General features: G+C 49.8%; 1 protein-coding gene and 1 non-coding gene across 3 annotated transcripts; both read right to left on the bottom strand.

Annotated features, from left to right (window-relative positions):
- Positions 1 to 11,089: 11,089 nt before the first annotated feature.
- LOC145536306 (melanoma-associated antigen D4) lies at positions 11,090 to 18,594 on the bottom strand. 2 transcript variants are annotated; one of them, XM_081565411.1, is made up of 13 exons: positions 18,499 to 18,594; positions 17,318 to 17,719; positions 16,195 to 17,028; positions 15,634 to 15,840; positions 15,465 to 15,528; positions 15,147 to 15,226; positions 14,629 to 14,720; positions 13,898 to 13,977; positions 13,767 to 13,809; positions 13,294 to 13,356; positions 12,213 to 12,327; positions 11,473 to 11,915; positions 11,090 to 11,296 (listed from the first exon to the last, which is right to left on the bottom strand). In XM_081565411.1, exons 2-12 carry the CDS (start codon positions 17,525 to 17,527, stop codon positions 11,481 to 11,483), a joined length of 2,223 nt encoding a protein of 740 aa, XP_081421537.1. In that variant the 5' UTR covers positions 17,528 to 17,719; positions 18,499 to 18,594; the 3' UTR covers positions 11,090 to 11,296; positions 11,473 to 11,480. The 2 variants fall into 2 exon arrangements, with proteins under 2 accessions (XP_081421537.1, XP_081421536.1); XM_081565410.1 differs by having other exon boundaries at positions 17,318 to 17,528.
- On the bottom strand, positions 12,576 to 12,702 carry LOC145537310 (small nucleolar RNA SNORA11). The gene has a single exon (XR_014076333.1). It is a non-coding gene; the product is annotated as a small nucleolar RNA SNORA11 (small nucleolar RNA).
- Positions 18,595 to 23,799: the final 5,205 nt, after the last annotated feature.

Genomic DNA, 23,799 nt, shown 5'->3' with positions numbered 1-23,799 from the left:
TTGTAGTTCCTTGATGTTAGCCGTTTCTTCTTTCTAAATCTAATCACGCAAAGAGCAAATTTCTCTCTAACCAAGGCTTTAACTTAATCACACCAAAGTTGATATGGTGTGTTTACATTTCCCTTTAGTTGATAATACTTTCAGATTTCCCTAGTGTCTCTTTGATCGTGTGTTATTTTGAAATCTTTGTTAAATTCCAAAGTCTGGGGATTCTCTAGAAATCTTCTTGCCATGAATTTCTTGATTTAGTCCACTGTGCCGAGAGGACATCCTCTACATGACTTTAATCTTTCTTAATTGAAGGAGTATTGTTTTCTAATCCGGTGAGAGTCTCTTTCTTGGTGCATGTCCCATGTGCCTTTGAAGAGGATGTGTTTTCTGCTGCTATTGAAAGGCATGTACTAAAATTAGGTCTAAGTAGTTGAGAATGTTGCTAAAGTTCTCTTTATAACTACTGGCCTTCTGTCTACTTACTATATCAAAATCTCAGAAACAATGTTTGAATTTTCCAAATGTTAAATGCATTTGTCTATCTAGATCTCTTTTAAGTTCAGTCTGTTTTCCCTTTATGTAATTTAAAGTTCAATTGTTCAGTGCATTGAGGACTGTTGTGTTTTCCTGAGTAATTAGCCCTTTTCCCCCCATTATGAAATATGCTTGTTTATCACTGATTAATACTCCTGACCCTACAATCGACCTTATCCTTTATCACACCTTCTCATTTTGTCTTACAATTTACCTTCACATGGCCTATTTTTTCCAATCCTTTTCCATTAACCTGCCTCTTTCTCTAAACTAAAATGAGTTTCTTTTTAACAACAAATTATGGACTCTTGTACCTATTCTATCTAGAAATCTCAACCTTTTACTTGGAAACTTCAGGATATTTACATATCGTTTAAGTAGAAATAGTTTTGGCTTTAAATCCGTCATCTTATTTGAAGTCAACTTCTTTCCCTCTTTTCTTTCTTTCCTTCATTCCTTCTTTTCTTTCTTTCTCTTTCTTCTACCCTTCTTTCTTTCCATATTTCCTTAAGTCTTTCCATTTTTCCTTTCACCTAATTCCTTTGCCATCTCCTGTACTGCTGATGTAGTTCTCAGTATTCCATTTTGATGTATATATTTATTACTTATTCATTTTGTTTTATATGTAAGTGGTTCCTGTAGAGAATATACTATATATATTTAAATTTAGACTTTTCACCTTCAAACAATAAGATTCTTTACCCACACCAACACCTTTGTTTTTATAATCCTATCCATTTGCTTTTGTTTCCATACAATTCTTAAAACATACATTACATCCCAGATAATGCATTGTTATAGCTCTTGGAAACATTCAGTTACCTTAATCTTTTAGAAACCATTCCCCTCCCAGTCTCCCACATATTTAGCATTTGTATAGATGTTTGCTCCTTTGTGTTGATCTGTGCACTATTTGACCGGGTTTTCATTTATCCTAAAGAAATGCATTCAGTATTTGCTAGTGTGCAGGCCACTGCTGGAGAATTCTGATAGCTTTCTGATTGTTTGTTTGTTCGTTTGAAGTACTATTTTATCATTATTTCTTTACCTTTATTTTTAAATTAATGTGTGGTAGCATCATCATCTTCTGGACATCCAATTTTAGGAATTTCGACACTTCTGCAGCTTCTTGTAACCACCATCACAATCAGTATGTAGAACATTTCTGCAACACCCAAGACACCCCGAGTGCTATCCTTCTGCAGTCATGCTCTACCCCCACACTTAACCAAGGCACCACCAATTTGCTGTCTGTGACAATACAGATCTGTCTTTGCAAGACCACCCTACATATCAAGCCATTTAAAAGTAACTTGAGGCTGGCTTCTATCACTCAGCATAATGTTACTGAGTTTCATCCACGTTGTTGACTGTATCAATAGTTCTTTCCTTTCTAGGGCTGAAGACTATTCAATAATATGAAAACGATACACTTTGCTGAAGGACATTTGTTTGGGTTGTTGCTCTGTTTTGTTGATTATGAACACAACTGTTGCTATAACATTCCTGAACAGGTTTGTGTGTGAACTCATATTAAACTTCTCTAGGGGAAATACTTTGGGGTGAAGTTGTTGGTCACGTGGCTAAACGTAAGTTAAACTTCATAAGAAGCAATAAATCTCTTTCCACAGTGCCTGTGCCACCCTGCATTCCCACCAGTAACCTGTGGCCAGTCCACTCGCTCCCCATCCGTAGCATCATTTGGTATTGTCCAACGAGTCCTTGTTTGTTTGTTTCTTTGCTTGCTTCTTTGTTCGTTTTGCTTAGTTTTGTTGTGTTTTGGCAATTTTAAGATAGGAAGACGGCTATTTCACCTTAGTTTTAATTTGCGTTTGCCTGAGAGCCCGGGAAGTTGAACATCCATTCATGTGCTCACTTGCCCTCTATGTATTCTTTTCATTGAAGTGTCTCTTCAAATATTTTTTCCACTATTTTCTTTCTGTTGACTTTTGACAGTTCTTTATATATTCTGGATACAAGACCTTTGTTGGCTATGTAATTTTAAACTACATTCTTCCAGCCTGCGATTTGTCTTCTCAAACTCCTGACATTATCTTTCACAGAGGAAGGGGGCTTTTTTGGAGTCATAGCTAAAACGTTGCTGCCAAACTCGAGGCTGAAGATTTTGTGTTATTTTCTTTGAAATGTCTTACAGTTTCATGTTCCTGGTTTATATCTAAGATTCATTTTTAGTGGGTTTTAGGATAAGGTATGAGGCTCTCTTTCAGATGGACATCCAATTCTTCACACACATGTGCTGATAAGACAATATTTTCTTCATTCAATCGCTTTTGCAACTTTGTCCAGAACGAATTGGCTATATTTGAAGAAGCTAGTTCTGGAGTCTTCCCTCTGATTTATTTATTTATGTGTCTGTTGTTCACCACTGTCACACTGACTTTTGTTTACTGTAGTTTTATAAAGATTATTACTATTTTTGCTTGGAGTCCCCTTTATAAGATTTTTTAGTAATTGTTATGGGAGGATGGTTGTTTTGCAATTTTTGTGTTAGAGTTTGCTGTATAGCAAAGGGAATATGCCATATGTATATATGTATCCCCTCTTTTTTTTTTTGGATTTCCTTCACATTTATGCCACCAGAGAGAATTAAGTAGAGTTCCCTGTGTGATATAGTAGGTTCTCATTAGTTATCTGCCTTATGCAGTGTAGAGTATGTGTGTTAACCCCAATCTTCCAATTCATCCTTTGGATATCTATATGTTTGTTCTCTACCTCTGTATCTCTATTTCTGCTTTGCAAATAAGTTCATCTGGGTCATGTCTCTAGGTTCCACATATAAGTGATATTATAAGATAATCTGTTTTTCTCTTTCTGACTTTCTTCACTCAGTATGACAGTCTCTAGGTCCATCCACGTCTCTGACAGGGGCCCAATTATGTTCATTTTACGGCTGAGTAATACTTCATTGTATGTATGGGTCACATCTTCCCTATCCATTCCTCTGTCCATAGACATTTAGGTTGCTATTGTAAATACTGTGGCAATGAACACTGGGGTGCATGCATCTTTTCGAATCATGGTTTTCTCGGGGGGTGGGGGGGATATATGCCCAGGAATGGGATTGCTGGGTCTCGTAGTAGTTCTACTTTTAGTTTTTAAGGAACATCCCTATTGTTCTCCATGTGACTGCACCAATTTACATTCCCATCAACAGGGTAGGAGAGTGTCCTTTTCTCCCCAGTACTACAGCGTTTATCATTGGTAGGTTTTTAGATGTTGGCCATTCTGACCAGTGTGAAGCGATACCTGATTGTTGTTTTGAAGGGCTTTCCTGGTGGCACAGTGGTAAAGAATCCGTCTGCCAAAGCATGAGACACGGGTTTGATCCCTGGGTTGGGAAGCTCCCCTGGAGAAGGAAAAGGCAATGTACTATGGCACGCTTGCCTCGGAAATCCTGTGGACAGGGGAGCCTGGCGGGCTACGGTCCATGGGGTCGCAGTGTTAGACATGACTGAGTGATTGAAGAACAACAGATATTTTGATAATGGTCATTCTGTTTGGTATGAGGTTATACACCCATTGTTGTTTTGATTTGCATTTCTCTACTAATTAGTGAAGTTCAGCATCTCTTCCTGTGTTTGTTGGCCATCTGTATGTCTTCTTTGGAGAAATGCTTATTTAGGTATTTGGCCCATTTTTGGACTGAATTGTTTGTTTCTCTTTTTTTTTATGTTGAGCTACATGAGCTGTTTGTGTATTTTAAAGAAGAATCCCTCATCAGTTGCTACGTTTACCCATATTTTCTCCCATTCTGTGGGTTGTCTCTTTGTCTTGTTTATGATTGCCTTTGCCTTTTGATTTAATTAGGTCCCATTTGTTCATTTTTGGTTTTGTTGTCATTACTCTGGGTGGTGGGTCCAAAAAGATCCTCCTGTGATATGTCAGAGAGTGTTCTGCCTCTGTTTTCTTCTAAGAGTCTTTTTATAATTTACTTAAAAAAATATTGCTTTATTTTTCTTTGCTCAGGGCCTTAGTTGTGGCATGTGGGAACTTAGCTGTGGAATGTGAGATCTAGTTCCCTTACCAGGGAACAAACCCTGGTCCACTGCAATGGGAGCATGGAGTCTTAGCCCCTGGACCACTATGGAAGTGCTTCCTCTAAGAGTTTATAGTGTCTGAGCTTACATTTAAGTCTTTAATCCATTTTGAGTTTATTTTTGTGTATGGTTTTAGGGAGTGTTCTAATTTCATTCTTTATTTTACTTAATTTATTTTTTATTGAAGGATAATTGCTTTACAGAATTTTGCTGTTTTCACATGTAGCTGTCCGGTTATCCCGAGCACCACTTATTGAAGAGACTGTCTTTTCTCCATTGTGTATTTCCACCTCTTTGTCATAGATTAGGTGACCATAGGTGCGTGGGTTTATCTCTGGGCTTTCTATCCTGTTCCACTGATCTTTATTTCTGTTTAAGTGCCAGTACCATACTTTCTTGGTAACTGTCGCTTTGTAGTGTAGTCTGAAGTCAGGAAGGTTGATTGCTCTAGCTCTATTTTTTCTCTCTAAAGATTCTGTTGGCTATGTGGGAACTTTCGTGTTTTTGTGCAAAATGTAAAATTTTTTCTTCTAATCTGTGAAAAATAGCACTGGTAATTAGATAGGGATTTCATTGAATCAGTAACCTGCTTTGAGTTATATAGTCATTTTCACAATACTGATTCTTCCAGTCCAAGAACATAGTATGTGTGTGTGTATATATATATATATATGAAAAAGTGAAGTTGCTCAGTTGTGTCCGATTCTTTGTGACCCCATGGACTCCAGCCTACCAGGCTTCTCTGTCCGTGGCGTTTTCCAGGCAAGAATACTGGGATGGGTTGCCATGTTCTCTCTAGGAGGTCTTCCCGACCCAGGGATTGAACCTGGGTCTCCAGCATTGTAGGCAGACGCTTTACTGTCTGGCTACATCACTCCATCTGATTGTGTCCTCTTTGACTTCTTTCATCAGTATCTTACAGTTTCATGAGTACAGGTCTTTTGACTTTTTAGGCAGGTTTATTCCTAGGTTTATATCCTTTCCGTTGCAGTGGAAAAAGAGGTTGTATCCCTGATTTATATTTCTCATCTTTCATTGTTAATGTGTAGGAATGCAAGGAATTTCTGTGTGGGTTAATATGTTTTAAATGAGATAATAATATGACTCCTCCCATTTTATTCTTCCTTTCACAATGTTTGAGCTAGCTTAGTTTCTTTTGCTTTTTTAATAAGCTTTAGAATCAACTTGTCTACACCTGCTAAACTTGCTGCCGGGGTTTTTTATTAGACTTCCATTAAATCTATAGATAAATGGAGGGGAGAACATTCATCTTTTCTGTGGTAAACATTCCAATCCCTGATCGTGGTATATTCTTCTATTTACTTAGGCTATTTTTGATTTCTTTGTTCCCTGTTTTGCAGTTTACAGCATGCAAATACTGTGTGTCATTTGTTAGACTCCCGACACAGAATCGCCGGTATTTGTGAGTGGTACGTGGTAGCACTCTCTTCAGTTTCATTTTCCGACACTTCTTTGCTAGGATAGAGAAACGTGGTTGATTTTGTTCTAATCTTGTATCTTGCACTCTAGGTAAATTCACTTAGTAGTTCTGGGAGATTGTGTTATATCTGTGTCATTTCAACAGAGATACTCAGCTTGTGAACTGGAACAATTTTAATTTAGTCTGCTGATTTGTGCCACAGCATGGATGAATTTCCAAACCACTGAAGCAGAGAGGAAAGTGGGCAGACCGAGAAGGTTACATGTTGCACACTGATGTGTATTACAGGCTCTAGTGAAGAGCGTTCTAACCTATAAGCGAAATAGAAAGGAGATCAGCGGTTGCCTAAGGCTGCATGTGGATGGTAGGGATTCACTGGGAGGGAGCAGAAGGGAACTTTATTAGGTGATGGAAATGTTCTCTTTCTTGATTGAGGTGCTAGTTACATGGTAGATTTATCAAAGGCCTTGGACCTGTACACTTAAACGGACACGTGTTTTGGCTGGACAATGAAACCCCAGCACAACTGATGAGGAGAATTTTGAGTATTAGTTTCATTTGGAGAAATTCGGGTTGCAAATAAGCAACATCCAAACCGTGGACCTCTGATAATGAAAATTTTCAGGGCTTTATCAGTCACGCAATGTTCTCTTTGTGGACAGCAAGCAGGGGACTCTGGCCAGGCTCTGCAGTCTTCCGAAACCCGCCCCCACACAGAAGAGCACCGTGTACTTTGGGCAAGAATGTGAAACTACAGCTGAGGTTGGACACCATTTCCTGGGAACACCCTTCTGCACTGATTCTTGCCCTTGCTGCCCTCGTCCCTCCTGCAGTCCGAACCTTGGGCCTAGGGCCCATTTCTTCCCCCGTGTTGGGGAAGGAAGGAAGAAGAGGTTTGCCAGGGTGGCCTGATTCTAGGACTCCTCCTCTGCCTCCCCACTCTGGGTGCCAGGACACCACAGTGTCCTAGAGAGCTTCCGAGAGAAGCTAACTTGTAGATGTTGCCTTCCTGAAAGGTACACGATTGTCAGGATCTCAGCTCACTCAGATTCCTGGCTAAAAGCAGTGCACTGCTCATAGTGAAGCTTCATCTTCCGACGTCTTCTTTCCTTGCTTTTAGAAGGCTCACTTTGACCTAGACCTGATCTCTCATGCCTCCTCCATCCAGGTGGCCTCAAGGAGCCTCAAGCTTTCAGTTCAGTTCAGTTCAGTCGCTCAGGCGTGTCCCACTCATTGAGACCCCATGGACTGCAGCTCACCAGGCCTCCCCGTCCATCACCAACTCCCCATTGAGTGGACATGATGGTGATGGTGTCCATCCAACCATCTCATCCTCTGCCATCCCCTTCTCCTCCCGCTTTCAATCTTTCCCAGCATCAGGGTCTTTTCAAATGAGTCAGTTATTCGCATCAGGTGGCCAGAGGATTGAAGTTTCAGCTTCAGCATTAGTCCTCCCAATGAATATTCAGGACTGATTTCCTTTAGGATGGAATAGTTGAATCTCTTTGCAGTCCAAGGGACTCTCAAGAATCTTCTGAAACACCACAGTCCAAAAGCATCAGTTCTTCGGCTCTCAGCTTTCTTTATACTCCAACCCTCACGTCCATACATGACTACTGGAAGAACCATAGCCTTGACTAGACAGACCTTTGTTGGCAAAGTAATGTCTCTGCTTTTTAATATGCTGTCTAGGTTGGTCATAACTTTCCTTCCAAGGAGTAAGCGTCTTTTAATTTCATGGCTGCAGTCACCATCTGCAGTGATTTTGGAGCCCAGAAAAATAAAGTCTGTCGCTGTTTCCACCTGTTTCCCCATCTGTTCGCCATGCAGTGATGGGACCAGATGCCATGATCTTAGTTTTCTGAACGTTGAGCTTTAAGCCAACATTTTCACGCTCCTCTTTCACTTTTATCAGGAGGCTCTTTAGTTCTTCTTCGCTTTCTGCCATAAGGGTGGTGTCATCTGCATATCTGAGGTTACTGATAATTCTCCCGGCAATCTTGATTCCAGCTTGTGCTTCTTCCAGCCCAGCGTTTCCACGATGTACTCTGCATATAAGTTAAATAAGCAGAGTGACAACATACAAGCCTTGACATACTCTTTTCCCTATTTGGAACCAGTCTGTTGTTCCATGTCCGGTTCTAACAGTTGCTTCCTGACCTATATACAGATTTCTCACGAGGCAGGTCAGGTAGTCTGGTATTCCCATCACATTAAGAATTTTCCTCAGTTTGTGGTGATCCACACAGTCAAAGGCTTTGGCATAGTCAATAAAGCAGAAAGAGATGTTTTTCTGGAACTCTCTTGCTTTTTCGATAAACCATCGGAATATCCCTCCTGTTTCCCAGGGGCCTAATACAAATGAAGACTTCTCTGCACAGTGTACGGGAGTTCATTTGCTCCACACTCTCATCAGCTCTTAGCATCCACCGACTTTTCCATTTTCACCTTTCATGTGTTCACTGGGAACATACACCCCATTTCACTTCTGGAAATCTGTAACCCCTGGAAAGTCAACTGTCTCAAAATAAATAGAATGTGTTTGCTTAACCCTGCACTCGGGCAACTAGCCTGGAAAGGGCCTCTTGTGTCCCCCTCAGGTGTGAAAGTCCATTTCTGACCAGGATGTTGAAGTGCTGGCCTCTCCAGGCCACAGGAGTGAGGATGTGCCAGGAGGTTGGGTGGGTAGTGGTAGGCCTGAAAAGCCTAGGGTGACCCTCAGGGGCAGGGAGGCCATGAGGGGTGGGGTTCTGGCTCAGTGAAGGGAGATGGAAAGCTGTATATGTTTGCTGGGTGATCAGGAGGGTGGGTGTTTGCAGAGAAGAGTGAGAGGTGGGGGTGTCACCGCATGGCACTGTGAGTCCCCCAAAGGCAGTGGCACCAGACTGCAGTGGTCAGAGCACACATTTGGGCTCAAAGCAGTTCCAGTCCCAGCACTGCCACTTCCTGGCTGTGGGACTCAGGGCAAGCGTCTTCCCTCTCAGAGCCTCAGGGTCCTCATCCATGGAATGTGCCTGGTCATCTGCTCCCTTGAGGCTATCTGGGGATTGACGTCAAGGCCATGTGAGCCATTGCATGCGAATCGTCAGGAACTGGACACAAGTGAATCGGTGAACGCTTTGTCCATCAACAAGAGGCTGAGGAGTCAGAGGGCACAGGCCTGGGCTGGGGAGAAAGCTGCGGGAGCTGCCAAGGTGCATGCACACCTCAGCCAAGGCCCTGGCACACAGTAGGGCCTCAGAAAACACTGGCTGAGACCTGTGTGGTGGGGGACCCCGTGGAAGGGCTGAGGCTGGGGGCGGGAGGGAGGCCTGCCTCGGTCTCTTGTCCGCCCTGCGGTTGAATGTCGGCCACCTCCGCGGTGCCAATTGTCAGTTTCTGGGGGACCCAGGGTCTGTCCCTGATCCCTGGGACCCGCCTTCCTCCTCGCTCCTGAGGCTGCCTCTCTGCTCACTTCCTCACCCCGCACCGGGCTCTCAGCACTGCCCCCTGCACGGTGTGGAGGGGCAGGAGCCAGGTGAAGATATCCATGGGGGCGGGGGTGGAAGGGGAGAGAGCTGCAAGCCTGGAGGCCCGGAGAGGTGGTGACTTCCCCAGCATCCTGCCTCTGAGAGCTGCTCTCGCCTCCTTTCCAGGTGAGCTGCCTTGTCCCAGGTGCCCGCGGCGCACAGTGCTCCCGCTGACACCTGCGGCTTGTGGTGAGTGCCCCGACCTCGTCCATGGGAAGGCAGGTACCTACTGAGTGCACACTAGGGTCCTGGGAGGTCCCAGGTTGAGGGAGCCAGAAATAGTCCAGTGTCACTCATCACGCCAGAGAGGGGTTCCCCAAACCCGGACCGTCAACCTGGATACCTGCACCTGGCAGGGGACTGAATCTCTGTCAGAATCACAGTGTCCACGGGGCGAGGCATCAACCCAGCAGCCAGGGAGGCAGACAGCAAAGCACCAACAAATAAGGCAGAAACCCACGTGGAGCCTGCCTTTAAGGGAGGGGTCCACACAGAGCTTGCCTCCTGCGGGTACGGCCCAGGCCATCGCTCAGAAGGGTCGCACTAGTGGTGGGCTCCTGCCGCTTGCTTGGAATTCTTACTAATTTTTGAGCCAAGTGATGGGTGCTTTTGCTTTCCACTGGGTCTGGAACATGTTGCAGCTGGGTCTGGGTCAGGGCCCAGGTCTGCTTGAGGGCGTGGAACCTGTTCTTGGGGCAAAGAGGCAAGCAATAGGTGGCTGGGCAGGTGGGCTGCGGTCTTTATACTACTCTCTCCTTCCTCTTAACCTGGAGCCTTGTCCTCCAAGCTGCGGACATCACTGAGATACCCAGAAAAGCCCCAGATGGCCCCTTCCTGCTACGGAGTCCTTCCCAGAGTTCCAAAGTGTCTCTGCCCTCACTGTCGTCTGCCTGGGGCATGAAAGTTGAGCCTCAGCCCCCCTCAGGGATCACACAGCCCTTGAAGACACAGGGACCTAGGCTGGCCTTGGCCTCAGTGGGAGAGCCCTGCTCCCATGGAGAAGTACCCTGGAGCCTCCCGAAGGGCCTCGGGTCATGGTCGTGGGCAATGGGCTGTCCAGGTCTGCCTGTAACTTCCTCCCATGAAATAGGCTGTCTTGCCTATGATGGTTTCTGTTCTACCTGCTGGAGGTGTGAGGATGTCACTGTAAGGCCTACCTCACTGTCCTTAGGACTCGGGAAGAGGGATGAGGTCCTAAAATTGTGTGGCTGATGAGGGAAGGAATCCTGGACTGACTCCAGAGATGGGGCGGGGCAGGTAGGTGCTGGGGGATGTCTGTGGAGCCTGTCCCTCGGTGGGAGGGACAGTGGCACCAGCTCACAGCCCTCCACCCCACCCTTGCTCCTGTGAACCGCCACTGTATTTGACCTGGGGCGCACAGTGTAGGAGATCATGAAGCTGTGGACTGGAGCCCCTGGAAACTCATGGGCGCCCCCCCTCAGCTGGCATCTCTGCCCTGCCCGGCGCCGGACCCACTCACACCTGCCTGTCCCCGAGGGCCTGATCCCAGGCCACTCAGAGCCACACCTGCCCAGGAAAAGGAGGAAACATCCCACTGATTTTGCAACTTTAATGTAACACAGATACCCAAAACACGACAGCACGAGGAAAGCACACAATGAAAGCAGGAAGGGCATAGAGCGCGTCATCTTGCATGCCATCTTCCATGGATGGGGAGAAGCGGGCCTAGAGTGCCCTGTCGGGGACCGGGCAGCGGAGGCACTCTGGCTCGGCGGGGGACTGCCGCAGCTCCTCGGGGCTGCCTGGAACCAGGAGACACAAAAGCCGGAGTAGAGGTGTCAATGCATGTGACACCTCAACAGCAAGGACAGACTGAGTGTCTTGTCAGGCTCTCCTTGTTCCCCCAGGACACCCCAGGCCTGCCCCTGACACCTCCCAGCCCCTCCCCACCCCAGCCTCCAGAGTCCCGTGTAGTGACCTCCAATTTTACTGAATCCAGGAGAAGAAGCTGGCACTGGTTCTGGCAGCGTTTCTGGTCCGGATGGTGGAGCTGGTGCTGGGGCCGTCGAGCATGCTGGCGCTGGCCGCGCCATTGGTGCCACTGCTGACACCAGCCCTCCAGGTACCTCTCCTGTTGGCACGGTTGCTATTCAGAATGTACTGATGGTATCTGGCCCAGAAAGCGAAGGGGATCCTGGACCAGGCGTCGCCAAAATCTCCGTCCTCATCCCAGGTCAGGAGCTCCACCTGGATATCGTCCCAGCTCCACCGTCCAATCAGAGCTTCCTCCCCGATGTTCATCTGGGCCCTCATCTGGGCCCTGGCATGCTCCTCGGCCATATCCACATCCATCGTCTTGAAAGCATCATCCACAGCCTCCAAGAAATGAGCCCTCCATTCCCGGGGGTCTCGGTTCTGATACTGCGATGGAAACACAGCAACCCCACCTCGCTCAGCACCCGCTTCCTGCCTTTCACTCACTTAAGCGCTTTGTGAAAGCATGTTAAAGACCCACACGATTGAAATCGGGCTCCCGTCATTCCGAGCCAGACCTGGGATTGCCCCCCGTCGACTCCCTACAGCCTGTGAACTGGTTTCAGTGACTTGGGAACCTTGCTGGGCCTCGGCGTCCTCACTGGACAAACGGCGTCAGGAGGCCGGGACCAAGACACAAACCTGGTAGGGGAAGGTGCAGGCAGAACACAGGCTCTGCCTTACCTGGGCGATGAATCTCAGCACCCTCATCTTGCTGGTCTCATGGCAGGCGCGCAGACCCCAGAGGAACTCATACTCGGGTGGGCTGCTATTGGGGACCTTCTTGTACTCCAGGTACCTGTGTGAGAGAGGACAACGAACCTCTGCTCCCAGACAGGCACACCTGTGGCTGCCCCAGGGGCTCCCAGGTAGCCCCTTCCCAGCCCCGAGGCTGCAGCTCGGCTGCTGCAGGAGGCCTGCCCTGGCCCCGCAGCCCCTGTCCCCCCCCTTCCACACCGGCTCCCAGGGTGTCTGCCTCCTAAATGGAGGGGCTCACACCCCTAGGCCACTGGTCCTGCCCAGCAGCCATGGGGAGGTGCAGGGGGCACGGGTAGGGTACTTGTTCAGAGGAAGGCCACAAGTTTTGTGCCCCTTGTCACAATAACCCAGATTCCTGCTGGGTCTGGTGTAAGCAGGAGCCATTTCTTCAGGCTCCATGCTCTGAGCACAACCCACCATGGGGCTTGTCCGTGACCTGACTGAACCCTGGGAGAATCCATCATAGAAAACGACTGTACGGGAAGAAAGCAGTCAACCAAGAGTAGGGGACTCCACGCATACTCCCAGACATCCATGAACGTGTGTTTGTGGGGCGGCGGGGGTGGGGGGGGGTGGGTGACCATGCACACGGGGTCTTCGTGAGGGCACAAGAGATCTCCAAGCACTGACGATGGGGTGACCCTGGGCTAGAGAATCAGCAGGGCCAGGCTCCAGGCCCAGATGGGCCTTACTCCAGTCAGGGCCATGATCAGGTTTCCACTCTCTGAGTCCCAGGCCCCTGAGATGTAAAGCCGGGACACTGCCTACAGGGCAGGTGCTGAAGGAGGTGGAGGCTGTACCGTCCCACCCAGGGTTTGCAGACCGCAAGTGCTCCCTTTCCCCAGGCCTCCCTGGAATTGTCCCCTCGGCCTCCACACTCGCATCCTCCCACCCCACACTCACACCAGACACCCATCCCTCTGGTGTTAAGACATGGGCCGGGGAATGGCGTCCTCAGCCAGAGCAGCACACGAGGGAGGCCTGAGTGGGAGGCAAAGATACTCACTTCTGCTTCACAAAGTCCTCTGTAATGAGTTTCCTCAGATCGCCAAGGAATGGGTGCCTCACCCTGAGTGCAAGGAAAGGAATGCGTGACTAGAGAGAGTGGCAGTGCCTGGGTTGGGCAGGAGCGCTCCCGGCAGGACTGAGGGCCTCCTAGCCTGTGAGGCGTCCCCATGGACGCCTGGGCTGGCAGCAGAGGCCAGGCAGCCACTTGTCAGCAGGGCCCCAGGGAGGGGCTGGATGGAGCCCTCAGGTCCGATGGTGTCTCTGAGTTCTCATGTGGGAACAGAGAGGGCACACGGGGCAGAAGAGGGCTCGGGGTTCAGGACCATTTCCCCGCGCACCCTGGCGGACCCTTGGCGCTCCACCTAGTCCAGGATGCCACGCCCCACAGAGACTGCGAGGCCACTGCAATCCCGGGGCCTCCTGTGCCCAAGGACACACTGAGGAGCGGGAGCCGCGAGACCCCAATCATACCCGGGGCGCAGTCCCATCTTGCGGAGTGCCTCCCAGAGGACAGCTGTGAGGAGAGATGAGGTACAAGAGTTTAGCAGACGGAGGGAGGTGAGACGACGGGCAACCCCCCAGCTGCCTGTCCAGCCACTCACCCTCGCTGGCGCGGTTGCCGTTCATGAAGATGACACCCAGAATCACCAAGAGGAGACTCAGCCTGGGAGTGTCCTTGGTCCTGAAGGCGTAGAAAGAGGGATCCTGTCCAGCAGCCATTTGCACAAATGACCACCGCCAGCTCACCCAACTAGCCTCTCCCACACTGCTGGGCTACAGGGCGGTTCCTCCCACTCTGTATGGCTTGCTATACCTGGTCTAGACAATTCCTTCCTCGGCCTGAGACTGAGGCCCTTCATCCATCAAATGTGGATGCTAACACCTCTTCCCAGGGCTCTGTCGAGGATGGGGTTAGGCAGGGAGCGGACGATTGGCAACCCTGGGTCCAGAGGCACACCCTGCCCTTCCCTGCCCTTTGCCCACTGCATCTGGAGCACGACTCCACTGGAGACCCCCGTCCCCCACTCTCCCCTTTCCCTGCCCCCTGCCCGAGGCCCTCTCTGCCAAGCCCTGGCCGGGACCTTGGCAGAGAGAGGCCATCAAGAAGCTCGCTTTCCTGGCAAGACAGGGGCGGGGAAGGGTGGGCAGGGCTGAAACCCGGAGAGCCACAAAGCCTCGCCCCAGGCTATTTGGCCCTGCCTGCCCTTAGCTGCTCAGCACTGCTAACTCTGGGTGGGAGCCGTGCTAGGCCCCCCAGCCCTACTTTCCCGTTTCTCGAGAGGAGGGGGCAGGCACCACCAAGGAAGACCACCGGCCTCCTGTGCTTTCTCACTTTCCCAGGAGGCGGGCTGACGAATCCCGTGTGCAGACGAGAATGTACAGGTGTTCTTCCTTGTCGATTTCCTTCAGGTGGATCCCGAACTTCTACAGCGGGGAGAAAACGGAATGTGAGATCAAACATCCATGCTGGGTGTCCTGCAGACGGTCATTCAATTCCCTGTTAGAACTCTTTCTTGGCGGGGAACCCCAAGCCCTGGGGGAGGAGGGAGAGGAGAGGCCACGGAGGAAGTGCCCTGTGGGAGCATCAACACTGGCTGAGACGACGGGAGCGACCTCAGGAGACCACAGGCGGGAGCCACCTCAGGAGACCACAGGCGCTCAGAGAGCACGAGCGGGAGGAAGGAGGGGAGGAGGCTTGCAGAGGCAGCTCCCAGGTGCAGAGGCCGGGGAGGGCTTCCCTCCAGAGCACGCAGTCCGGCCCCTGGGCCTCGAGGGGATGCAAAGGGGGAAGGCGGGCAAGGGTTCCCTGCTGCTCCTGCTCCACAGAGCTGCCCCCGGCCCCGCACCCACCTTTTCCAGAGTGTACGTTGCTCGTTCAATGATCTCAGGGAAGTGTTCATCATATTCTCGGATGACATCCTTCAGCATGTCTGCAGGAGGGGAGGGGTGGGCAAAGCACCAGGGCTGAGCAGCAGCCACAGAGCTACAGCCTTTCCGTCAGCCCTGCTGAGGGGAGCACACTCAGGACCCCACACCGTGCCAATGGAGCCATCGGCCAGGCCTGATCTGTGTGTGTGGTGGGGAGAGGGCATCTGGTGGGAGGCCCACAGGGCAGGGTGGTGGGAGCGGGGAAGGGCAGAGTGCAGGGAGGGGGCAGAGGCTGCCCACCTGAGCGCTTGATGGGGATCTTCTTGTAGTCTTTAATCATCAGATACTTCACCAACTTATTTGCCTGGAGAAGGAAGAGCGCACGGGGAGATCAAGGGGTGGGTGACCTCAAAGACCTGGCCCACAAGGGAGGAGAGGAGGGAGATAGGGGGAAGGGCAGGCATCTTACCCTCTCTTGCAGAAGGGTCACATTGCGGGGTGGCAAGCACAGCACGTGCCTGGAGGGTACCTGGGACCTCAGGGCCATGGGGGGCCGAGGGGCCATCTGAGGCCGCGCGGTCGTCAGCAGGGGCTGCGACGCCCTCCAGGTCGGTGGGACCGCAGGAGGCTCTCTCTCCTCCTCGCTGCTCTCATATTCGTCATCCAGGTGCTTGGACTGTACCATTAGACAGAGGAGAGACTCAGGGCGACCAGGCTCCCTGTGCAAAAGCGCTTGGCACACATCTTAGCCAGAGCAGGTACTTGGAAATAAGGGAAGTAGACGACACGCGGATGACACGTGCCCAGTGCTTATTAAGTGCCAGGCACTGAGCCAACCGCTTCTCCCTCCAGGCCCGAGGGTAGGGACTACATGGAGTAAAAACATGCTGGCAAACTTGGCTTGGAGAAACAAGCTGAGAGAAGAGGGAGGGGGAAGAAGAGGGAGAGGGAGGGAGGAGAGCAGGCAGAGAGTGAGAGGGCAGAGAAAGCAGGGGAGCAAGGGAGGGGGGAGACAGCAGGGAGGGCTCACCTTCTTTGTCCTCTTGCCTCCCATTCTGGCCCAGGGCTCCGCACTCTGCTGAGAGGTGGCAGCTGCACTCTCAGGCTCAGGGATGCTCGTGGCCATCTTGGCCTTGGCGGCAGCTGCCGCCACAACATTCTGAGGCTCCACCCAGCGAGTCTTGGCGAGAGCCTTCCCGGACTTGGTCGTCTTGGGCCGGGTGGCCGCCCCCTCCCCGGCAGAGGCTGCCTGGGTGCCCCTGGAGGCAACACTGGGGCCCTCTGTGGCAGCCTCTTGGGCCGGGGCAGGTCTCTTGGGGCGTGGGAAGGCCATGCCACTGACACCTGCCGGCTGGCTGAAATCAAAGGCGTCGTTCTGACCCAGGAAGGCTGTCTTGGGCCGGGTGGCATCCATCTCACCTGCACGCGAGGCCTGGGGGAAAGCACAGGCCGTACTAGGGCCCTCGGCAGCAGCCTCCTGGGCCTGGGAGGATGTCTGCGGCTGTGGGGACCTTGCTGGAGCCCCGGGGGCAGCCATCTCGCTATTGACTAGCATCTGGGAGCTGTGCGGAGAAGTGATGCTTGTCTCAGGGGTGGCTGCCGGAGCCTGGGCAGCAGATGTCATGGGCTGGGTATCGCCTCCTGACGCCTGGTGTGTGGCCACCGGGTGGTGGTTAGTGACCACCTGATTGTAGGTGGCACGGGCAGCAGTGGCAGCGGCCCGAGCAGCTTGGTTAGAGGCGGCGGCCCGGGCTACGTTGGCAGCACGGGCAGCCGTCTCATTGGCAAGTGTTTCTGGATCCATCCGAAATGCCTCCAGCAGAGTTCTGGCCAGCACAGGGTTTTCCAGTTCCCAGGGCTCGTTCTGCAAGAACAGGGAGGGGAAGGGAGGGCAGGGCAGGGGAGGACAGGGGAGGGGAAGGCAGATAGCTCTACACAGATAGCTCCCCCTGTGTTGGCCAGCCTCCGACCAGCCCCCAGGCCCTCCAAACAACCCTCCCCAACTCTTCTCCCAGTAGGAGGGGGAAGGTTTGGGTAAGCTGGGCAGTCCTTCCCCCTTCAACTCCAGCCCTCATCGGCCCCCTCCTCCCCTCCTCCCTGACGTCACAAGAGAGAAGGCCCAGGGCTAGCAGGTGGCCGAGGAGGGGCCTCACCGCTAGGATGCGAAAGCCTGGACCCAAGCTCCCAAAGGCTCTCAGGATGCGGATGTCAAAGCTGGTGAGGGCTCCGTAGCCTCCAAAAGCACCAAATTCTTCATAGTCGTTGCCTTCAACCATGTCTTCCTCCCCGACTTCATCACTACCTTCGTCCATGTCTTCAACGTTGTACCCTTCAGATTCCTTGCGGTAGCTTCCCTCTGCCATGCTGGGGGTTCCAAGGAGAAGAGAGCTCAGCCTGAGAGGGACGAGGAGGCCCCTTCAGGGGGAGGGGGCGGGATCCAGCAGGAGGCGGGATCTCTCAGGAGGTGGAGGGCTGCAGTCACCGGGTTCCCAGGCAGTGTAAGGTTGGGGCGGGGGTGAGGGCTGCTGGGGTGGATTCCCTCAGAGACAGGAGCCCTAGGAGAAGGACAGAGGAGGTCGGAGGAGACCCTGCACTGAAAGGGGAGTTTAGGTCACACAGGCTCCCCAGACCAGCGGCTGGATTGGAACAAGGGGTGGACTGGCGGGCTTGGGTCCAGAGAGTCCCATAAGAGATGCTTCGACAGAGGGGAAATAAAGCGCCTCGATTGAATGGCTGGAGCGGGGGGCCAGGGTGCTGGGGAGGAGAAGACATGAGAAGGCTCAGACAACGGGGACCGCTGGAAGCTCTGGGAAAATGAATCCCAGGGACCCTCTAACTCGCGGGGGGGGGATTCAGCTGATTCAGGTCTAGGCTGGGCTCATACAGGAGCGCTCAAGATGGATGGAGTCGGGGGCGGGGGGGGGGGCGGTCCTCGGACTAGGTGAGGCTCGAACTGGAAGCGCTGGAGGTCTCAAAGGCCAGGATCGCAACTCGGGGAAGGGGGCAAAGCGGTCAGTTGGGTTGCAGCGATCTCAGAATGGTTGGGGTGGGGGTGGGGCCTCCGCGCTAAGGCAGCTCAGCACGGAGCACACGCGTCTGTTAAAGGTGTTCGGATGGTGGGTTCCGGTGTTAAGCAGGGCTCGAATCCGGGAGCCTGGGTCTGGTGGCCGTGGTGGGGGGCGGCTCCTTTGTTGACCACGGGTCTAATGGGGTTCAAGTTCTGCGTGCTTGGGCTTTGTTCACATCCGGGGGCGGGGGTGGGGTGGGGAGGAAGGGCACAGCGCGCCCGGTTCCACTTGCCCTCTCCCGGTCCTGTTTGGGGCTGGATCCTTACCTTCCCTGGGGCTCCAATGGCGTCCGTCCTCAGCACCAGGAACCCCGCAGCCGCGCCCTCGCCTACTGCTGCCAGCACAGCAGCTCCCACCACCCCGCCCCTTTTCTCCGCGCACCCCCCCACCCCCCGCGGCTGGGCAGCCTGCGCATGCGCGGACCCCTCCAGCCCGCCCGCTCTCCCAACAAAAGCCTTTTCCACCAGGTCCCCTGTGCGCATGCGGTTCCGCCAGTGGGTGGGCGGGGTGGGGTGGGGGCGTTTTCTCCCTCCCGCCAGATTCCCCTCACCGTCAACCCCTCCGCCCCCGCGACACCGACCGGGGACGCGGGCATGCACGCCCTGTATTGCGGTTCCAACCCATCCATCATATACCCTCAGTCCCCCCACTTTTGCACAATGCTTCTCAGCCCTGCCCTCCCCCTCGCCTCTAAGCTCCTCCGGTGTGGTCTGGAACACACTGAGCCCTGCTTCCTCAGCATGAATGACCCCTAGGTCACCAACACAGAGCTCTCCAGCCCGGTCGGTAACTGCAACAGGAGAAATGGAAATGGCAAGAGGACACCAGTTCCCTATGTGTTCTCCTCCACTATCCATCTCTAGGGCCCCCACACACACTGGGAACATCTGCTTCCCCAACCACTCTTCGTGCAGCTTGCGTGTGCTGGGCATTATCTTCCTCTCACAGCAGCCCTGGGAGGTGGATGTCAGCATGCCCATTTTACAGATCAGGAAGCTGAGGCACAGACAGACGCACTGCCGTGAACTCGACAAGGCCACAGAGCCAGTGAGGTGAAAATGCAGCATTTGGGCTCGGATCTTCCTGACTCCAAAACCCGTGTTCCATCAGCACTGGCCCCCGGGACCGAGGCACCCTCCCCTCTTCAGTTTGAGCAGCAGATCCACTCCACCTCCCCTGCCCTGTCAACATCTGTGCCAACAAACCGGGTTTCTGTTCTCTGAGACCTAAGCTCATGCTCTGCATCCCAGGGGGAACAGGTAGGGGGCCCCAGGCCCACCCCTTGCCTGCTCTATGTGGGTCCATCCAGGTGTGCCAATTGCTCCTTGGGGTCCACTCCCTGCTCTGAGTGTCAGGCCCCTTGGCTGTGAGTGGCACACATGGGCTGTCCCTGAGGCCTTCCTGGTGCCCGCTGGAGCGGCCTGGACAATCAGGCACTTGTGTGTCTGAGTCATGGCAAGCCCTGATTCAGAGTAAATGTTTGGCCTGGTTCCTTCCACGGCTGGGGCCTGGGGCAGCTGTGGTCTTGTGGATAGAAGCTCTCGGCTGGACTTCCAAATTCCAGGGACGGAATGCTGGGTCAGTCTGTTGCTAGCCGTGTGAACCCACTCGGGTCACTGGACATCTCTGAGCCTGGTTTCTCTACATGCAAGATGGGAAGCAAAAGGAGAACTTACCGGTGTCCCACCCAAGGGCGCACATGCTCCAGAATGACTGAAGAAAATGCTATGCTCCCATTTCAAATTGCACCTCCTTTTTTTAAAAACAAACAAACAAACAAACATAGTGGACTTTTATATTTGTTTTTATATCAGCCTCTCCAGGACCCCTGTGTCTGAATGGAAGCTATTGCTGGGACCAGAGCTTTTACCCTCCAGTGACCAACATCTATTCTGCCTGGCTGGATGGCTTTCCTCAGCTGTTGCATAGCAACCTTCCCTGTCAGCTAGCTGCTTGTGTCTCTCAGCCCTTCTTGTGTAACACGTTTCTGTACGACGTGACCAGACCTTAGAAGTGAAAGTCTTGACGAGCCACTGTGTGCTAATAGAAAATGCTATGTTCCCTCCTCATTTTGAAACTGTGCTTTTTTTTTTTTTTTTTTTTTAACAAAATCCATAGTGGACTTTTATACTTGCTTTATTTTATTTTTATTCTTATTTTTTCTCTTTCTTTTTTTTATGGAGATGTAATTGACGTTGAACATTATACTACTTGACATCTCCACGTGGGTGTCTCAAGGGCTCCTCACAGTGAGTCTGTCTCACTGTGGTATTGGGATAGCCACCCCTCCCACATGCTCACATCCCCCATCTCTCTTGTTTTTAAAACTCCTATCTTCACAATCTCAGTACATGGCACCATGATGCACACAGCTACTCACTCCAGAAAAGGAAAGTCAACTACCACCACTGCCCTTTTGTCATACACTGCACCCAGGCGGGAGACCTCTGCAGCTCTCCAGCACTACCTCTCTGTGCAGCTCTCACCCCTCCATTACTCCCAGAATATTCTAGTCACATTGGCCTCTTGGAATTCTCAACTCTGTCTCCTTCACTCATTGAGCTCTGTTTGTGTTCAGTCTCCCTGTGCTGCAGCCTGGAAACTCTATCCAGGCAAGAACTCGATCCGGGGGTTGGGGGGAATTGGACAACCCAGGGGATCACCTTGTTAATTTCCCTTATGTTGGGGACCCCTTATCCTGTGTGGCTCACGGCGCCATGATGTAAAGCTTTATAACATTTTTGATTTATAGATGTTTAGGTGGCAGAGCAAATCAGATTCCTGTTAATTCATCGTGGCTGGAAGCATGATAAGTTTTTCTTACATTCAAATGTTTTAACTGTGAACTACGCTTTTAAGATGTATCCACTCTGCTATGCATAGTCTAATTCTGTCTACGTGACCCGCAGGAATAACACATAGTGTGCATGCGTGACATTTTACTTATCTGTTCCCCCAGGGACAGACAATCGTATTTCTCATCTAAGGTGATAAACATCCATTCAAGATTTCTCAGCAGGGGTTTGTCATATTGGGTTTCAATGGTCGCTTTTTAAGAAAGAATTTTTTGAAGAAAAGTGGAGAGAATAGTAGAGGGGCAAGAATAGAAACATCTAGAAACCAGAGTGTCTGTCGTTCCATCATACTGATGAGAAATAATTATGAGTTGTACAAGGGTTACCAGGGAGATGACGATGCTTGTTCCCCATTCATTCCTTGGTATCACTTTGTTAATTTCCATTATCTTGGGGACCCCTTATTCTGTGTGGTACATGAAGCCATGATGTAAGCTTTATAATATTTTTGATTTATAGATATTTATGTTACAGAGCAAATCAGATTCTTGTTAACATTGTAATATCTGGCAGTATAAGTATCCATCCTGGCTTTTAATTTTTTTCAGTGATTGTTATGCTTTTAATATTGTATCCAAATTGCTATTGTCAACTGTAAATCGTCACTTGCTGTGAGAACTTGCCATCGACTTCTTTTTTTTTTTTTTGCCATCTACTTCTACAAGGATTAAATCACGTGTTTCTGCAGCTGTTGACCTTCAACACGTCCCAAAGTAAGTTCAGGTTGGCGATCAGAACTGAGGCCCTCTGTACTTTGGGAAAGCTCCTAGAACAGGTCTTCAGATAGTTAGGCATTTTCACAAGTTGATTTTATGAGCCCAGTCCTTGAATCTTCTCATATCTAGAAAAGCACTAAATCTCTTCATCTGACATCAGCTCCTCATGACCAGCAGAAAACTTTTGCAAAGATAAGTACTTGATTGTATGAAGTCCCCTTTCACCAAAATCATACATATTGACCTTCTTCCCCTATCTCTTTGGAGCAGTTTCTTAGAGTTATCTGAGGTGCTATCTCCTGGGCTATGACCCTCAAATAAAACTTGCCCCAAATAAAAGTTAATGTACAACTCTTGCATTGTGCAATTTTTTAAAGTCAACACTATGTACAGTTAATGCATGATAAGCATTCATGATATTTTTCAATCTCCTTACCCTAGGGTTTAGGTTTTACTTTTATTCCTAGACAAGTATAAAATGAGAAAAGTATAGACTCATTAAGAGGACCAAAGACAAGAATTAGAGGACACTTCATAAGGAACAACGTAAGTCGGAAGAAAGTGGCATACCATTTTTAAAACAATTAAACAATAAACATCCACTCAGAATTTTATACTCAATGAATATCTGTTTAAAAATGATGTTGAAATAAAAGGTTTTATACATACTCAAGCTGAAATAATTCATCACCAATAGATTTGCCCTACAGGAAATGTTACAGGATGTCCTTCATGCACAAGAAAAATGACTATAAATGGAAATATGGTCTACACAAATGAGTAAACAATACTGAAATGGTAGATATGAAAGTAGATGTAATCAATTAATTTTTAAATTTAAGAATATTCTATTATTGATGATGTAAAGCAAAAATTCATAACAATACATTATTACTTTGTATATATGTGCTTAGTCGCTCAGTTGTGTCTGACTCTTGCAACCCCATAGGCTGTAGCCTTCCAGGCTCCTGTGTCCATGGGATTCTCCAAGCAAGAATACTGGAGTGGGTTACCATTTCCTTCTCCAGGGGATCTTCCCGACCCAGGGATCAAACCCAGGTCTCGTGCATTGCCGTCAGACTCTTATAATAAGTCATGCGAAATTAACTTCTTGGGAAATAATAGCAAAAGGACTGGGGTGGGGTGGAATATAAGTATACATAAGATTCTAAATCTACTTGTGAAGTGGTATAATATTATTTGAATGCAGATTGTGATATACTAAAGAAGCATCAAATGTAAACACTAACATATTGAAAGAATTATGGCTACTGAGTCTATGTGGGAGATAATGAAATCATGAAATGCTCATTTAATTTAAAAATGTTTTAAAGAGATAAAATGAAACAACAGATGACCAAATAGAAAAAAAAACATGGCAAATCCAACCATATCGATAACAAAATACAAATTGTCTAAATATGCCAATTAAATTTAGAGGTTGAGAAATTGGATTCCTTTTTCTTTTAATTGACTTTATTTTTAAAAGCAGTTTTAGGTTCGTATCAAAATTGAGCAGGAGTTACAGAGCCATCCCATATACCTCCTGCCCCAACAGAGACAGAGCCTCCCCCACTATCAACATCCTGCACCGGAGGGGTGTACTTCTTACAATCAATGAATCTATATTGACATATCATTATCACCCAAAGTCCACAGTTTACATTAGGAATCGCTATTATACTTACCATGGGTTTGAACAATATGTAGCCACCATTACAGTATCATACAGATTAATTTCACTGCCTCCCAAATCCTCTCTGCTCCACATAGTTATCCCCCACTCTCTCCTAAGTGCTAGCAACCACTTCTTTTTAAAAACTATCTGCATAGGTTTGCCTTTTCCAGAGTGTCATATAGTTGGAATCATGCAGTATGTACCATTTTCAGATTGGTTTCTTTCACTGGGTAATATATATTTAAGCTTCTTGAATGTCTTTTTAGGGCTTGATAGCTCATTTCTTTTTAGTGCTGAATTATATTCTATTATCTGGAT

Source organism: Giraffa tippelskirchi, chromosome X (assembly GCF_054371585.1).
Source record: "Giraffa tippelskirchi isolate mGirTip1 chromosome X, T2T-mGirTip1v1.2.pri, whole genome shotgun sequence".
NCBI classification, from domain to species: Eukaryota; Metazoa; Chordata; class Mammalia; order Artiodactyla; family Giraffidae; genus Giraffa; species Giraffa tippelskirchi.
This window is presented reverse-complemented; position numbering and strand designations above follow the sequence as displayed.

Bases quoted from the DNA above. Each gene is read 5' to 3' on its own strand.
- LOC145536306 (XM_081565411.1), bottom strand. From the start codon at position 17,527: ATGGCAGAGGGAAGCTACCGCAAGGAATCTGAAGGGTACAACGTTGAA. The intron at 17,029-17,317 runs GTGAGGCCCCTC...CTGTTCTTGCAG, and splicing joins CAGGCTTTCGCATCCTAGCG to AACGAGCCCTGGGAACTGGA. The intron at 13,978-14,628 runs GTGAGAAAGCAC...CTACGCCTTCAG, and splicing joins TCAGCCCGCCTCCTGGGAAA to GACCAAGGACACTCCCAGGC.